The 18,221-nt window shown below is 50.2% G+C and overlaps 1 protein-coding gene across 1 annotated transcript in view; it reads left to right on the top strand.

Moving 5' to 3' along the window:
* Positions 1 to 18,221, top strand: part of NDST2 (N-deacetylase and N-sulfotransferase 2) — a 33,772-nt gene that overhangs the window by 5,984 nt on the left and 9,567 nt on the right. The window contains exons 2-5 of the mRNA XM_060236659.1: positions 10,129 to 10,216; positions 10,470 to 10,624; positions 16,085 to 16,270; positions 16,645 to 16,773. Coding sequence (XP_060092642.1) covers positions 10,129 to 10,216; positions 10,470 to 10,624; positions 16,085 to 16,270; positions 16,645 to 16,773 — 558 coding nt within the window. The remainder of the gene's footprint in view (positions 1 to 10,128; positions 10,217 to 10,469; positions 10,625 to 16,084; positions 16,271 to 16,644; positions 16,774 to 18,221) is intronic.

The raw sequence follows: 18,221 nt of genomic DNA, 5'->3' as shown, positions 1-18,221 counted from the left end.
ATGTGGAAGACCCTAACTTGAGATTTTATAGAGCTGCTGCCAGTCTGAATAGACTGATGGTCTGCTTCCGTCCAGCTCCATGTGTGTTCGAGAAAGAGGAGAGTTAAGGCTGAAGCATCATTTAGAGATTTCCTCTCCTTGCTTTCATACCCAGCTTCAGGATCAACAGCCCAGTGTCCATTCAGCAGTTCTCCTTCCAATCAGAAGCTGGACAGCTCATTGGGGGGGGGGGGGTATTTTTGCTGCCATGCAATTAGGAGAGCACAGAGTGGTAAAGCTGCAGTACTGCAGTCTGAGCTCTCTGCTCCCAACCCGAGTTCAATCCTGGCACAAGCTGGGTTCAGGTAGCCGGCCCAAGGTCGACTCAGCCTTCCATCCTTCCGAGGTCGGTCAAATGAGTACCCAGCTTGCTGGGGGGGGACAGTGTAGGTAACTGGGGAAGGCAGTGGCAAACCACCCCGTATAAAGTCTGCCGTGAAAACATTGTGAAAGCAACGTCACCCCAGAGTCAGAAGCGACTGGTGCTTGCACAGGGGACTGCCTTTACCTTTTCCTTTAATTCGTAGTCAGTCATGAAAAGTACCATATTGTAACTCTTTACTCTTGAATAGGAGCAATTATTCCACCAGCTTCGGCCTGCTGGTAGTGCAGACTTTTTAAAACAAATTGGCTGTGAGGCATGTGGTGCATTTTGTCCAATTGGAGTGAGCATAGCCCTGCAGCAGCAGGGTCAGGCAGACATTTGGGGGGAGGCCAGAGTTCTGGTCGTGGTGCAAACTTGCATTCAAGGTTGCCAGACGTCAGGAATGAAACGAACCACCAATATGTGTGTGGTTAAAGTGCGGTCAAGTCACAGCTGACTTACGGTGAGCCCAGCGAGCAGTTTTCAGGGCAGCAGAAGTGGTTTGTTGCAGCCTTCCCCTGCAGAGTCTTCCTGCTTAGCTTCCGAGATCTGAGGAGATCGCCAAACCACAGCATTTGGGGCGATTTCCCATTTCCCTCTTGCTTCTGTAGCTGATCTTGAAGACCCTGCAGGGGGCCACTTTGGATGGGCCGTCAGCAGCTGCCACAAAATGGGTTCTTTAGGATTTATCAGCTGACAGATGTGTTGTCATAGTAACCCAAGTGAGGCTTTAAATCTCCCCTCTTAGCAGCAGCATCTCTTCCCTCTCACAGTTTCACACCAAACGTGAGCAGCACAGCAGCTTGCTGGCTTCGGCCCAGCTGGGAAGGCACCTTTCGAATTGGGGGCCTGGACCCTCTGTGGGGCTTCCCAGGTCACTCCTGCACATCCCTCGGTAGTTGGCTGCTTTGCGTCCCATCTTGCCCCAGGGCTTGTGGCAGCCCCACACTGGCCAGGCCCCACACGGAAGTCTGGAAACGTCTTCCTGTATTGCAGCTTTGATTCATCATAGATGCTGTACCGGTGTGGTGGTGACCTTGTGAATTCATGGCGTAGTCGATATAGGGAATGTTTAAGTTCCGTGGCTTGCCTAAAGCTTGCAAAATTAAGCGGAAAGAACATTGGCTAGGTTAGGGAGGAACATCCAACATGGACTGTGCCAGATTAAGCAGAGCTTCACCTGTGTAAGTTCACTGGAGTTGGGCTTGGGGGGGGCGGCACTGGAGCCAAGTCACTTAGCCAGCTTGTAGGGTAGAATAGAGGTTCCAGGCTGGGAACCCCAGTGTGATGTAGTGGTTTGGTGTAGTGGTGAAGTGTGTGGACTCTTATCTGGGAGAACTGGGTTTGATTCCCCACTCCTCCACTTGCAGCTGCTGGAATGGCCTTGGGTCAGCCATAGCTCTCACAGAGTTGTCCTTCAAAGGGCAGCTGCTGTGAGAGCTCTCTCAGCCCCCCCTCCCCACCTCACAGGATGCCTGTTGTGGGGAGGAAGATAAAGGAGATTGTGAGCTGCTCTGAGACTCTGAGTGGAGGGTGGGAAATAAAGCCAATGTTGTTGTCTTCTTCTAACCCACTCTGGCCACCATAGTGTGGTTTACTCTTTCAAAAACCCAAATCCTCTGCAAGCCCCCAGACCAAGAGAGCCATCCTAAACCAGTCTGCTCAGAATCCTACTCAAGTCTACTCAGAGGGACTCACTCTCAGGAAAATGTTCTTAACTTTGCACTGTGAGAGACTGAAATTGTGAGCATTCATTTTCTTGCCTTTTAAGAAGCCAGTGAACCTAGAATTGTTAATCAAAATGTAGCATTCTGGGGGAAAATGTTTATACTAAATTACACTTACATAAATGCAACAAATTTGCATATGGTAATCCATTTGCAGGCTTTGTGCTTCCATTTTCACATAGAATTAGGACTGTTTACACCACCTCTGTGTTCCTGGAGGTAGCCACACTGAATGTTATTGGCATCCAGCTGCTGAATCCAGAGAGCCAGCGTGAGTTCTGGGGCTTGACCCCTGGGCTTGAGTGCAGGAAATCCACTTTTCAGATCTACTCAGCGATGACATTCTGTGACTAGCCTTTCTCCTGTTGCACTGGGGTTTGCAGTGAGCTTCATGGACAAAAATATTAAAAATTCAAAGCTGAATGTCAAGATAAGTATAGAATAGATTGCATTTGAACAATTATTAAAACCAACATTCCCAACTGTTAGTGAACAAATAATTTCCTGTAGAAATGCCAAAATTTGCCAATCCCTTCAATAGCTAATCTTTGAAATTTTTCATTTCCAGCATTCTGCTATCTGTCTGTCTATCATCATCATCTGTCTGTCTGTCTGTCTGTCCGTCCGTCCGTCCGTCCGTCCATCCATCCATCCATCCAAGTGTTAATGCATTTTGGTGGGCAAAAAAAGTTGTGGATATCCTGTTCCTCCCCCCCCCCCCCCCGCAGTTTGGTGTCGTGGTTAAGAGTGGTAGGGCTCTAATCTGGAGAATCGGGTTCAATTCCCCACTCCCCCATTTGAAGCCAGCTGGGTGACCTTGGGCCAGTCACAGCTTTTTCAGAGCTCTCTCAGCTCCTAAAAACAAGTCTTAGGGAAAAAAGGTCAAGGTAGTCCCCTGTGCAAGCACCAGTCGTTTCTGACTCTGGGGTGATATTGCATCATGACATTTTCACGGCAGACTTTTTACAGGGTGGTTTGCCATTGCCTTCCCCAGTCATCTACGCTTTCCCCCCAGCAAGCTGGGGACTCATTTGACTGACCTCGGAAGGATGGAAGGATGGGTCAACCTTGAGCCGGCTACCTGAACCCAGCTTCCACCAGGATCGAACTCAGGTTATGAGAAGGGAGCTTGGACTACAGTACTGCAGCTTTACAACTTTGTGCTACAGGGCAGGTATAAAAAATAAGTCTAGCTTACCACTAAACAACACTAAAAGTTGAACTTGTGGCTGCTGGACGATCTCAGGATAGCCTGGCTATTCAACACACAATGCCATTCAGTAATTATTAATTATTCCTCCCCCAGGAATTAAAAATCACAAAATGGGTAGTAACGCAGAAAACAGAGCCATCGCCAACAGCAAAAGTATTTTCAAACAACATTCAGTTATACATCTGTATTATTTCCGCACACACTTTGGCAGTCACCTTTAGAGATAACTTAAGTAGAGCAAGAATAAACTTTAACAAGGACTTTTGCTTTTGAAACAGTAAGGGATTCTTTAAAGGCAGCAGTTTGGTGTGGTGGTGAAGTGCATGGACTCTTACCTGGGAGAACCGAGTTTGATTCCCCACTCCTCCACTTGCACCTGCTGGAATGGCTTGGGTCAGCCATAGCTCTCACAGAACTGTCCTTGAAAGGGCAGCTTCTGGGAGAGCTCTCTCAGCCCCACCCACCTCACAGGGTGTCTGTTGTGAGGATGGAGAGCCAGTTTGGTGTAGTGGTTAACTGTGTGGATTCTTATCTGGGAGAATCGGGTTTGATTCCCCACTCCTCCACTTGCATCTGCTGGAATGGCCTTGGGTCAGCCATAGCTCTCACAGAACTGTCCTTGAAAGGGCAGTTTCTGGCAGAGCTCTCTCAGCCCCACCCACCTCACAGAGTGTCTGTTGTGGGGGGGAGGAAGGTAAAGGAGATTGTGACCACTCTGAGTATTCAGAGTATAGGGTGGGATATATATCCAATATCATCATCTTCTTCCATCACAGGGATTGACAGACATGATGCTTCTGAAACATTCGAATCTCTGTGTTTATTTCTTTCTTAATTGCCCCGTCATCAGTCATCTCTGACAATATGGTTATTCTTGCCTGCTCATACTGGGAAAATTCCCCCTGGAGGAGGACAACAGTGTGCCTGGGATCACGTGATGGCTGTGGAGCTCTTTGAAGGAGGGAGATGGAATGATTAGTCTGCTTCACTTGACCATCCTTCCCTGGCTTGGGGCGGGGTGAAGAAGGAGCGTGCCAGCACTGGCTGCGCCCGGTCAAGTGACCCCCCCCCCCAGCACTGTCTGCATTGTGGGTTCTCTGTGTCCACCTGCTCTGACCTGGAGCATCAGATGTCCCAGGAGTGTCTGGTGTGGCCTGTGGTAGGAATGAAATCAATGCCTAGAAAAGCCTCCCCCCCCCCCGCCTTCTCCTGTGATTTCACCCTCTTCCAAGCACCTGCTGAAGTGAGCTTCGGCTGACAAAAGCATGTGCTGCACTAATCGTTCATCTCGAAGGTGCTGCCGCAGATGTCAGGGGTTTTTTTGCTGCAAGAGAGTGGCAGGCTTGGCCCCAGCAGAAGTCCAGCCACCCTCAGGGGATGGACAGGTGGCAGCACCCCCCTGAAGAGAGGCGATTTAGGGGTCTGGGTCGCTGTGAGCAGCGAGCACCCACTCGGCACTGTGGCTGTGGCCCCCTCCTGTTCTGCTGCCTCTGAGGGAGCTCCAGACGGGGGGTGGCGGGGCCTTCCAGAGGGGCAGCCGTGGTGGCCTGCAGGAGAACGGCCAGAGTCGCTTTCCAGAATCAAAGCTCCCTTGTCAGTCTCCAAGGCGCAGCAGGACTCAAATTTAGCCGTTCTCCCAAGTCAGTTACTGAAGACCTTGCAGGGCACCAACAGTTGCCTGGTTTAGGAAAGAGCATCTGAATATTTCTGGTCTGAATACAAATCCAAAAAATAGCACATTAGTGTTTTTCAGATATATTCAGGTGTCAGGATGGTATCTGGGATTTTTTGGGATACTGGGAAGCGGGTCCTGGAAATATCCAGGATTAACTGGGAATATCAGGAGCCAGCGTTTTTAAGGCTCCTTGGACTTTTTTTATTTTATTATATTGTGTGCCTTTCTTATTGCCCGGGCTTTGTGTTGGCTGGCCAGGTTGGTTGGGCTCGGATTCTGTCCTTTGAGATCCTTCTTGTTGGTTTTCTTTGCTTAAGTTACTTTGCATCAAGTTTGTATTTTGCACTGGATTCTCTAGTTCAACATTGGCTTGGATTCTTGGGTTCTACATTGGCCTCGATTCTCAGGTTGAACATGAGTCATGCTTGCAGTGGAGTTCATTCAGTTGGTTTGGGTTGGAAGATTCTCCATTTGCCATTGGTTTGAATTCACAACATTTGTTGTGTTAGGCCCTGGGCAGAGCTGTTGTGCTGGGAATGGGTCAGCAGCCACAGCTGCCTCTTTCAGGGAGCCTCACATCTGGCAGCCGCTCTGCATGGATGGCCGAGGTCTGGAAAGGTCGTACCTGAAGGAGCCCATGTGGAGACAAAAAGCAGATCTCCTGGTACACACCCAGCATTCTTTGGCATTCTAAATCACTAAACAAAAGTACAATACAATCAAACTTTACAAAATATAGGAACAGCATGTTTCTTTTTTAAAAATGTGTGTTGTATAGATACACAAACATTGATTGTTGTCCGGGGCTGACGGCCCCAGACCTTGCAGCAGCCTCAGCCCAGCCCCTGGGCCTTCGGAGGACAGCTGGAGTCAAGGGCAGCAGGAGAGGGACCTGCCACAGCACCAGCCCTGGGAAGAGCCCACCGTGGCATTCCAGCAGCCCCAGAAGACCCAGGCATGGCAGGGACCCAGGCATGGCCCTCCTGTCTTCCACCATCCTCCACTTCAGGAAGGCCTCCTTATCTCTCCTTGCTGTTTTCTGGAAATCTGCATTCAGTTGGGTGAATCTTTCCTTTTCACCTTTGCCTTTCGCTTTCCTTCTTTCCTCAGCTATTTGTAGAGCCTCATCAGACAGTCACTTTGCTTTCTTGCATTTCTTTTGCTTTGGGATGGTGCTGATTGCTTCCTTTTGTCACGAACCTCCGTCCAGAGTTCTTCAGGCACTCTGTCTATCAACTCTAGTTCCTTAAACCTGTTCTTCACCTCCACTGTAATCATTAGGGATATATTCATAAGGGGGGGAGGGAGGCATGAAAGGAGGAGGCTCTTAGCAGGGGGGGAGGAGCAGGGCTGGAGACTGCCCCCCCCACAAGGCTTTCCAGCCAGGAGAAAGAGGTCTGGGGTGACACAAACCCCCTCCCCTCCTGTCCCAACCTGAGGCCTACAAGACAAGGGAAGTTGGTGCCCCCAGGAGGTTGTCTCTGGCCATGACAGTTGCAGCAGACTCCCCATCATGGGGTTGCTGGCCTCCTTCCTGCGTGGTCTCCCACCCGTGGACTAAGCAGGACTGAGCCTGCTTGGCTTCTGAAAGTCAATGAGACTGGGTTGTGTGTTAGCGTTGCCTGCATTTGAGTGGAACTGACTGAGAGCCTAGTGGCTGCTTTTGCATAACCAGGGGCAGGAAAGGCATTGTCCAGGGCAGCTGCATTTTGAGGCAACATTTCTGCAGATTCTGGGTACTTGAGGCCAGTTAAAGGCTCCTGCAGGCCGGAATGCTCAGGCAGTCCTTTAGGCACAAGGCCTGTGCTCTTTCCTGTCCTGGAACTAGACTTTGTTTGTTGTGGACAGTTTAGGATCTGTTTGCATCAAAAACAGGCAGCATCTGTGGCTGGAGGAGTCAAGTCTCAGGGGTGGGGAGGAGAATACACTGATCTACATTTCCACCATAATTATTTCTCTGTTAGAATCCCAAAGAAAAATGAATTTTTTCTCTGTCTGCAAAACCTCAGGTGCCTCATAATCTGTTACAATTTTACCTGAACTAAAAAGGAAAAAAAATCCACCTCTTCCCTGGATATGAACATCTGAAGCTGCCTTTTACTGAATCAGACCCCCCTCGGTCCATCAAAGTCAGTCTTGTCTACTCAGACTGGCAGCGGCTCTCCAGGGTCTCAAGCTGAGGTTTTTCACACCTACTTGCCTGGACTCTTTAGTTGGAGATGCCGGGGATTGAACCTGGGACCTTCTGCTTACCAAGCAGATGCTCTACCACTGAACCACTGCCCCTTCCCTTAGACAGATGAACATATATGAATAGATGAAGCTGCCTTCTATTGAATCAGACCCCCCCTGGGTCCATCAAAGTCAGTCTTGTCTACTCAGACTGGCAGCGGATCTCCAGGGTCTCAAGCTGAGGTTTTTCACGCCTATTTGCCTGGACCCCTTTGAGTTGGAGATGCCGGGGATTGAATCTGGGACCTTCTGCTTGCTAAGCAGATGCTCTGCCACTGAGCCACCCTCCCTCCCCAAGGATCTTTTGCCCTATTATTGAAATCACAGTTCTCCAAAGGGGATTTTGGCCAGAGGGGAAGGGATTTGCCTGCCTTCCTCAGTCCCAACAGTTGACCTGCTTAGACTCACCATGGCCTGTGTCCCAAAGGCCCATTCAGCACACCCCGTTCAGGGAACATAGAGTGTGGGCCCTTGAGGCAGCCCCTCAATGAGGAAGAAGCACCAGCCACACTCTTCGTCCCTTTGGAACTGGAGGGAAGAGCAAGAGGAACTGAGAGGCTCGCACCATTTGTGGCCAGGGAGGAGTCATGGCTTCATATCTGAAGAAGTGAGCAGAGACTCCCGAAAGCTCCTCCCCTGCTGCAAATGTTGTCAGTCTTTCAGGTGCTCCTGGGCTCTTGTTGTTTTCTGCTGCTGCAGACAGGCTAACAGAGCTACCCATTTAGATCTGCTTGTGATTCCACCTGGCCATTGGCCCCCTTAGACCCCGCTGGGCACAGAGGTGGAGAGATTGTGCTGTGTGCTCCACTGTTCAGAGGGTGCTGCGTTGATGCACACTAACCGGGCCACCCATCTTGATATGCTTTTTTTAACATATGATAAGTTTATTTTAAAAATTCCAAGTTATACAGAACTTTGTTGGGCGAAGTAGAATCAAGTAGATAACAAAATTCTGCTATGCATGAAGTGCTATGGCCTATATAACATTGTAGAACATCTTATTTAGCATTTAAGAAAACGTCCAGTTCGCCAATTAATCGATTGATAAATAAATAAATACATTATTAAGGATAAATTAACTGGTAATTGGGCTAGAATTTTTGACTCTTAAGCTAAGAATAATTCCTTGCTCCATCCCAAGCCAAACAAAATAAAGAGAATAAAATAAAAAGAGAAATAAATAAATAAAAAGAGAATTAAATAAAAAGAGAAAGAGGAGATGGCATAAGTTAGAAAGAATTATAGTGAGAAAAACTGAAGGTAAGTTGTGTTAATAGGTAGGATGTTTTTAGATTCAGTATATTCCAGAAAGGGAAGCCCTTTTTCTTCAAAAGATGTGATCTTGGGGTAGATGTTGGCCAAGGAACTGGGAGTTGTGATCCCATCAGCCATTGGTCCCACTTAAGGCTCCGCTGGGCAGATTGGGCTGTGTGCTCCACTGCTTAATGTGCTGCATTGATGCAGTTTGCCAGAGGGATTGGGGGTGACCAGTGGGTAGGCCTGTTGTGCACAGCTACTGCTGCATAGGTTTTTCATCAACTTTAGTCATCAAAGGGCATTTGTACTATGGCATGCTGGACTGTATTTGGATTCTCTGCCTGACCCCCCCCCCCCCCTCCAAAGATGCAACTTCCACACAGTTCCCGCTGGAGGCAGGGCAGGGCGGTGCAGCTTAGGGTCTTAGGAGACATTTGCAGTTGTCCATTAACTGTCTTATAAGGATCTGCCCCACTGCCTCACATTCATCTACCCTCCTGCAGAGAGCACAGGCTTTCCTTGAAGTTGAGAGATGCTCTTGGCTGGTTCACTAGAGCCATGTGTGTCTGTAGCACTTTGCCCTCCTTCCAGCCTCAGCAAACTGGACGAGAACAGCAAGAATCCTGCAAAGATTCCCCAAGAATCTCAAATTGCAGAACACTAGTCAGATAGCTTATAAGAGGCCCGTGGCACAGAGTGGTACACAGAGTGGTACACAGACTGCAGTCGAAGCCCTCTGCTCATGACCTGAGTTCATTCCCAGTGGAAGCTGGCTCAGGTAAGGCAGGTTGACTCAGCCTTCCATCCTTCTGAGGTCAGTAAAATGAGTACCCAGTAGCTGGGGGGAAAGTGGAGATCAGTGTCCCCAACGTTTTTGGCCCTGGGGACCAGCCCCAGGGCCGGCAGGGTGGGGCACCCAATTCGGCCTCCCCCCTGCGATGTTTCCTCCTCCCTTGTTTGCCCCCCACGCAGCCTTACCGCCTCCTCCCATTTTCCTCCCCTATTTCTCCTCCCTCCTTCACCGCCCTATGCAGCATTGCCCCTCCCCCCCTTTTCACCATTTTAAGGCTGGGGAAGGTGAAAACGGGGAAGAGGGGGTGCAGCGAGGCTACAGGGGGGAGCTGCAAGGCTGCACGGCCCAACTCAAACACGCCACGGCCCGGTACCAGTAGCCGGCCTGAGGGCTGGGGACCCCTGGTGTAGATGTCTGGGGAAGGTCATGGCAAACCACCCCGTCAAAAGTCTGCCGTGAAAACGTGGTGAAAGCAGCGTCACCCCAGCGTCGGAAACGACTGGTGCTTGCCCAGGGGACTGCCTTTACCGTTACCTTTAGTCAGATAGCTCACTGTGACAATTCTTCTTCTACTTCTGTCATCATCAAGTGTGGTGTGACCTTAGGTCAAATGACTTGACCATTAATGTTTTCCAGGCACATAGTTCTATTTGACACTTTCTTCTGGTTTTGGTGTCCAGCCCCTGGGCCAGAGACGGATTTTAAAAACCATTTTTTCTGCAGTGTTTGTTTGAGCTCTTCCATATCTGTAGGTGCAGGAAAACATTGGCTGAGAAATTGACTCTAAAGTGTCTCCTTTTGTCCCTTCCGTCTCTGTTCCCCTCACAGGCTCTGCTGAACACTCAGAACAAGCTGAGGACTTTAGTCCCCAATTTCACTTTCAACCTGGGATTCTCTGGGAAATTCTACCATACAGGTAAGCACTCCCCCCCCTCCATTTTCCCTGTACTGCAGACCCCTCCTCGGTGCCCGGAAGAGCAGATGGCTACACTGCTCCTGGAATTCCCCAGGACTGCGCTCTGCTCAGACTGGATTGTGGAAGGATGGCCGAGGGGGGGGGGGAGGGGTGTTGCATGTGTTATACCAGTGAAGGTCCCTTTGTTAGTATATGAGGATGTTGAAGAGTTTGCTGCTGCTGCTGTTTTCCTCCTCTGGTTCTCCCTCCCCAGGTACGGATGAGGAGGATGAAGGTGACGACATGCTGCTGAAGCACCGGAAGGAGTTCTGGTGGTTCCCCCACATGTGGAGCCACATGCAGCCGCACCTCTTCCACAACGTGACTGTGCTGGCTGAGCAGATGAAGCTCAACAAGCAGTTTGCTCTGGTGAGGCAACAGCCCCCCTCAGCCTCCCCCTCCCTCCTCAGTCTTGGGGTCACATGTGCCCTCCCTCGGAGGACATCTTCTCTGTCGAAATTTTAGTTCTCTTAAAGGGAGAAAAATGAAAAGACATACAAAGAAAGTAAAAACTTCCAAAACCACACACCATTTAAGAAAAACTAAGAGGGAAAGGTGAAGGTGAGGGGGATATAAAAGACTTCCAGTTTTCCCTATGACAAATATAATTTTTATTACAAAATTTTCCTTGCTTATAATTAGAAACACTCTTGTTTTCCATTCCTCTTAGACCTTTTTCTTTGTCAGAGACATCACAAACCATCATGTCAGCCATCTCTTTTCCAGGCTCTAACGAATGGTGCGATTGTCTTTTCTCTCCCCAGTACCGAGAGTTCAGACAGAGCCTGTTCTGAGGCACGCAGAGGCCAGTGGGGAGCCCAGCCCTGGTGCTTCCAAGGCACGTGGGGAGCAGAGGTGTTGAGGCATCACCTTTCCCTGCAGAGTCTCCCTTGGTGGCCTCCCATGCAACTGCTGCTTAACTTGCAAGATCTGACGAGGCAGAGCTATACCTTGGCTATTACCAGTTATTGCAGTTAGCCGGTTGGTAGTTAGCCAGTTGCAAGAGCTGAGTTAGCCAGTTGCAAGTTGCAAGCGTTAGATCATATGAGTTGACTGTTAAAGGCAAAGAAAGTTTTATTCCAGTGAGGCACCTTTAAGACCAGCAAAGTTTTATTCAAGAAGACTGCAGATTTATACCCCGTCCTTCTCTCTGAATCAGAGATTTACAATCTCCTGTATCTTCTCCCCCGACAACAGACACCTTGTGAGGTGTGTGGGGCTGAGAGGGCTCTCCCAGAAGCTGCCCTTTCAAGGACAGAATCTCAGAGCGGCCTACAATCTCCTTTCCCTTCCTCCCCTACAACAGACACCCTGTGAGGTGGGTGGGGCTGAGAGGGCTCCCCCAGAAGCTGCCCTTTCAAGGACAGAATCTCAGAGCGGCCTACAGTCTCCTTTCCCTTCCTCCCCTACAACAGACACCCTGCGAGGTGGGTGGGGCTGAGAGGGCTCCCCCAGAAGCTGCCCTTTCAAGGACAGAATCTCAGAGCTGCCTACAATCTCCTTTCCCTTCCTCCCCTACAACAGACACCCTGCGAGGTGGGTGGGGCTGAGAGAGCTCTCCCAGAAGCTGCTCTTTCAAGGGCAACAAGAGCTCTGGCTGACCCAAGGCCATACCAGCAGGTGCAAGCAGAAGAGTGGGGAACCAAACCCGGTTCTCTCAGATAAGAGTTCACGCAGTTAACCACTACACCAAATTGGCTCTATGAGCTTCCATGCACACGCGCACTTCCTTAGATTCATTGATACATATAGGCGAGCAGCAAATTAGCAAACAACATAATGAAAACATTTTAAGAGTTACAAGCAGGAATAACAAGCTACATTTATATCGTCACCATTTGTTTAGATTTAATTCTGTACAGTGAAGCAAATAAATATGTCAAAATTGAATAATAATAAGATATTGGATTTCTATCCCGCCCTTCACTCTGAATCTCAGAGTCTCAGAACACTCACAATCTCCTTTGCCTTCCTCCTCCACAACGAACACTCTGTGAGGTAGGTGGGACTGAGAGAGCTCTGACAGAAGCTGACCTTTCAAGGTCGTGCCATTCCAGCAGGTGCAAGTGGAGGAATGGGGAATCAAACCTGGTTCTCCCAGATAAGAGTCTGCACACTTAACCTCTACACCAAACTGGCAGATGTGTAAATGTATCCTTAATCGTTGAGTACTAAGAGCAATTTACAGAGCCTCTCAAGCGTGGAGGGAGCAAACAGCAACCTTTTCTTTGAGGCGCGGGGATGCGCAGGGCAGGTTGTGCCTCCTCTCTTACCAGACCAGAGAAATGCAGTCCAGCATAGCATTCTAAATGACATCACATTCTAATATTCATCACATTACAATCACTATTCTAGTCTGCTCCCCCAAATAAGAAATATGAGCCGTTTGAACTTAGCCTGCTGTTCCTGTTTGCATCCGTTATATGCTGACTTGCTGTTCAACCTCTGCCTCTGGAGACGGGCTGGTCGCTTCCATTCAGTGTACCTGAGGAAGCTGCTCACCCCTTGGATAAAACTCCGTTGTTCTTCAGGGTGCCCCGCTGGACTCCGACTTTGTTCTGCTGCTTCAGACCCACCTGGATCTATTAAAGGAGGGTAAGATTATGAGAAGACCGTTTTCCAGGCAGGTAGTTCTGTTTCATGCCCAGAGCCGTGAAAAAGAGCTATTGCAGGTAACAAATTCTCATGGGGAAGTTTTTCTCCCAGGCTGAACCATTTCAGACCAGGGGGTGGGGGTGGGTCAGTGGCTAAGATCTAGCGAATAGTCCGGCAGTCAGTTTTGAGAGCAACTAAGATGTCCCAGGTCTCTCCTGGCCCCCGTGCAGAAGGCAACAGGCTTAGGCCACTCTGCGGCAGGCAAGAGAACAGCATGGAGGAGTTTGAAACAAGGGGGAAGACAGACAGACTACTGCTAACTTAGTGAGATCTCAAACGAATGTTCCAGGAGTCATTTCCTGAACTGCAGCAACAGTGAAAGCTTTCCTGGTTGTGCTCCAGCTTCCTCCTAAGTTGGGCTACTCAGGAGAAGTCGTCTCAGACCCTTTGAGGCAAATCAGCATCTTTAAGGGTTTGAAGACAAGACTGAGGACGATTTCTGTCGGAGAGACGCTGTATTTACTGTTTGCCATCTTTGAACTGAGAGCCCCGTGGTCCAGAGTACTGCAGTCTGAACTCTCTGCTCACGACCTGAGTTCAACCCCGGCAGAAGCTGGATTCAGGTAGCCAGCTCAAGGTTGACTCAGCCTTCCATCCTTCCGAGGTGGGTAAAATGAGTCCCCAGCTTTCTGAGAGGAAAGTGCAGAGGACTGGGGAAGGCAATGGCAAACCACCCTGTAAAAAAAGTCTGCCATGAAAATGTCGTGATGCAACATCCCCCCAGAGTCGGAAATGACTCAGTGCTTGCGCAAGGAACTACCTTTACCTTTGAATTAGTGGGAGAAAATTATACCAGAGCTGTTGAGACATCTTCTTATTGATGCAAACAGTGCATCCTCTGGGGGGGCGGAAAGAAAGGAGACGGGAGGGCTGTTTGTAAGCAACAGCTCAGAGTCCCCAAGGGAATGGGGTTTTTAATGACGGGAGAACAATGCTGCACTCTCAGCTGAGAAGCAGCACGTTGAGAAAGTCTGTTCCGCTTGCTGCCTGGCCCCAGAGAGGCTGAGTAGAATTAACAGGTGGAAATGCTCAGGGCGGAAATGACTCCAAGAAATGCGTGCTCAAGGAACCATCGAAGGAACCTATTGCAGGAAATGTGGAACTGGACAGCAATGTGTCAATAGCTGGATTTACTGAGAGGAATACTGAGGAAGTCTTTTCTGAATTAACGGCCTGCGTGTCTCAGGCAAGGAGGAGAGAGCAGCTGAAGTGCTGGCCAGGGGCCTGGGAGACAGACCTGCCTTTGAGCCCCAGCTGTGTCTGTGGGCGTCCTTGGGAGGGGCGAGAGCAACACTGTAAACTGCTTTGGGTCCCTGTTGGGGAGTAGAGGTGGGAAGAAGAGAGAAAGCAGCCCCTGATCTTGGCCCTGCAGCAGCAGAGGCCCCTGTGGGAAGAGCTCCCTCTCAGAGCTGGTTTTCAGAGGCACGATGCTTGAGGGGGAGATTCGCTTTCCTCCTGCATGGCACTGAAGGTGGTCGCTGAGTGTGCTCAAGCCTTCAACAGCAGGAGGCCGTCCTGGGGACCCCTCGTCTTCTCTCTGCTTTTTAAAGCTGCGCTTTGGCTTTTCAGGTTCATTTCTGGCATAGGGTTTGGTTGTGTGGGGCAGGGCCTGGGGATCTGGCTCAGTGCTGCAAAAGGAAGGCTCTTTGGGGGGCTGGATGTGGGGGTTCAGGGCCTGCAGGACCCACAGGGTCCCTGGGAGGATCCCAGTGTCAGCTCTAAGGCTGACATTAAAGAAGGCTTCCAGTGTGATCAGAAAGCTGGCCTTATTGATAGATAGAACAGGAGCAATACACGACTGTGTCAGAACTGGCTCGCTTGTGAGGGACCAGTCTTATATCTGGTTAAGCAGCCCACCAAAACTACAGTGCAAAAAGCCCATTTAGCAATACAAATCAGTTCCCACCAACACCTCTCTCACACCAGACAGTGGGCAGCGGAGCTGTGCCTACAGAGATAAAATGGCCTTGAAAGTCTGGCTTCACTCCCTCTTGTAGGGTATGAATGAATACTTATGACTGTTGCAAAGTGAAAGGCAAAGCAGGCACGGTGCACCCTCCCCCATTCTTCTTCTATTCAGCACCCAGAAACAGCAAAAGAGAGCCCTTGACATCCAACTGCTTCCAGCAGCAAACTGGCCGTTGGGAACCTTAGCTGATGCCTCCTCTGAAACCCCCCCAGCTCTCTGGCTCAGTGGCAGCACTAGGGGAAGCTGTTGGTGTGGCTGCAAATGGCTGGAGAAGGAACATCTCAGATGGCTCCCTGGGGCCACCTCTTGACCACCTCCGTGGTCTGAGCAGCCAGGGGCATTTCAGTGTCTGAGGTGCAGCCCAAACAAGTGAGCCCTTCCATTCTTCAATGAGAAGGTGGCCTTGACAGATTCAGTTTGCTCAGCATGACTTGACACAGGAGGGTCCATTTCACAGGTGCAGCTCTTGTGTTGGACACCTGTTGTGTGCCCGTGTTTGCAGCCTCAAGGCACGTCTCCAAATGCAAGCTAAGCAGGAGCCAAAGAGCCCAGTTAGCCACGCCCACTCATGAAGAGGCAGGATGGCTTTGTTGGGGGGGGGGGGTTGGGGAAGCTGTTAGAATGTGGGAGCCAGTGGTCGCCCCCTGCTTTCTCCAAGTCCAAAAGCACCTTGAGTTGGACACATCAGCATTTTGCATCATTCCTTACACTTACTTTCGATTCCTATCTGGACCATTTTTGTTTTGGTCCTGATTCTCGTAAAGTATTCCTGCAGAAGTTTCTAGCCTCTTTTTATTAACTTGCCATGCATACCTAATGTTGGTCTGAAGCAACAGAACAGAATTTGAGTCTAGTGTCACCTTTAAGACCGACAGAGTTTAGTTCTGGGTAGAAGCTTTTGTGTGCTTGCCAGAAATACCCAGAATTAAACTTTGTTGGTCTTAAAGGTGACACTAGACTCAACCTTTGTTCTATCTGTAATGTTAGTCATTTGTAGTCAGAAACTTCCTGCCAAACAAATCTGGCCAAATTTCTCTGCTTGACCATCGGGAGGTGAGTATTTCTTTTTGTGGTCCAGCTTCTCTGCTTCTTTGTTCTGTGGAGGTTTCTGTCTCCCCCAACAGCCCCACGGCAGCCTTCTCTGTCCTCCCCCTTTTTGCCTTCTGCAGCGAGGCGAGCTCTGAAAGGCGGCTTTCTCTTTCCAGGAGCACGGGATCCCCACAGACTTGGGCTATGCGGTGGCCCCCCACCACTCGGGGGTTTATCCTGTCCACGCCCAGCTCTACGAGGCCTGGAAGGCCGTCTGGGGCATCCAGGTCACCAGCACAGAGGAGTACCCCCACCTCCGACCAGCCCGCTACCGCCGAGGCTTCATCCACAACGAGATCATGGTGAGACAACGAAGCCCCTGCGGATTCTCTAGAGGTGTATCTGGGGTGCGTGGAGAGCCCAGTGCTGGTCCAAGCATTTTGAACCCTAAGCTTTCCAAGCGGCCATGGCTGTTTCTGAGCCCCATTTCCAGACCTTTTATGCCGGGAAGGGGGTCTGGAATGAGAGAGCCCAGGGGGAGCGAAGCCTTATGACTCCTGCACCCACAGTAGCAATGGAGGCTTTCAGACAAGGGGTATTAAGAGCATGAGCCAATTATTGTGGGATTCGGACTGTCGCACCCAACTCCTTCCTCTATTGTATTAGCTACCTCCTCAGACTGGCCCCCAGTTCCTTCTGCGGCCTCTGACCTTTCCTCTCTTGCTGCCTCACTCAGGTGTTGCCTCGGCAAACTTGTGGTCTCTTCACTCACACCATCTTCTACAATGAATACCCCGGTGGCTCCAAAGAGCTTGACAAGAGCATTCGTGGTGGCGAACTCTTCCTGACAGTCCTCCTGAACCCCGTAAGTGTGGCGGGATTGGACCCCCATGCCGATCCTCTCTTGGGAGGTCGGTGTTGCGAGGAAACTCAAGCCGTCTCGCTGGGAGCAAAAACGAGGCAAAGCAGATGGCCTCTGGTATCGGGTGCCTCTCTCTTATTTATCTATCATTTGGATTTGTATCCCGCCCTTCTCTGAATTCACACGTCTCAGGTGGGATAACATGGCTAGGAATGTTGCTTTGGCATGAGTGAGCAGTCGGTTCTTCAAAAGGAGGCACCACAAAAATCCCTCCCCTCCATTCAGTCTCTGTTCCCTCCCCCCTCCGCCCTCCCAGGCCTCACTTGGAGATCATGCTATTAATATTTCAAGAGAGAGAGAATATAATTTTAATAGTACAACCTTAATGTATATAATTTAATGGCCATGATTAATTTTAAAGCTGCATATTTGTGTTTTTGGTGCCATTTTTGGGACTGTGGCTAAATTCCAGGGGTGTTTTTGATTTTGTGTGGTTTTTAGGAGAATATGGCAGCCCAAAAAAGGCTATTTGCCAAGCAGTGTTGTTGAGCCAATCCAACATAAACTTGATTCTAGGAAGTCTCAATAAACTCTTGGGAAGAAACCTGCACGCATCCCTGTTGTGCTGTAGGGACTGTCTCTCAGTCAGTCATGGGGCCAGAATTTGGGCCCTGAAAGAAGAGCAGCCCAGAACCCCGGAGCTTCTTCAAGCACCCAGAAGGCCCTTCACTCCTTCCTCGGAGAGCATCCTGGGTACCTGTGCTTTCCTCCTCACAGACAACCTGACTGAGATGCACGGAGGACAGGCCAGATCCTTGGCCTGTGGCCTCTCAGCCCCCCACCAGCAAGGCAGATGAGCAGAGCCACTGGGGGGGGGGCATTCTTAATGGCCACCCTTTGAGACTTTGGCAGAAGACCTCTTCATTTCCTCCAGGGGGTCAGATTCGCAGGGTTCATCTCGTTCCCCACCCCCTGCGAGGCTTACATGAGGATATCGCGAAAGGACAATCTGTGCCTTTCCCTGCCCTCTGGGAGCTGGAGCTTGTTTTGTCCTTGTTTTTGCAAGGAGCCCTTCTGCACGGCTTCCTCCGCACTATTTCCCAAGGCAGCCATTGCCTCAAAGGCAGCAGAGTGAGCGTTTTATGATCTCACAATGCCCAAGGACTGTTTTCCTCAGCGGAAGATGTCCCCCTCTCTCTTTGCTCCCTGCCGTTTGTCCCTCCCCCAGCCTGGCAGCCTCTGCTCTCTCTGGGACACAGGCTGCTCTGTTTTCATGGTGGATCTGCTGCCCCACATGTTTCAGTCCCCTGTGCTCCTTAAGAGTAGGCAGACACCTCTAGGGGTTGGAGTCTACAGGGGTGAGGTCCATACCTTGCAAGAAGTTTGCTCTTCAGAGGGGCCAGCAAGCTTGGATGTCAAGGGAAAGGCCGGTCCCTTCTGCTCCGCTTTCC

This window comes from Heteronotia binoei, chromosome 4 (genome assembly GCF_032191835.1).
Source record: "Heteronotia binoei isolate CCM8104 ecotype False Entrance Well chromosome 4, APGP_CSIRO_Hbin_v1, whole genome shotgun sequence".
NCBI classification, from domain to species: Eukaryota; Metazoa; Chordata; class Lepidosauria; order Squamata; family Gekkonidae; genus Heteronotia; species Heteronotia binoei.
This window is presented reverse-complemented; position numbering and strand designations above follow the sequence as displayed.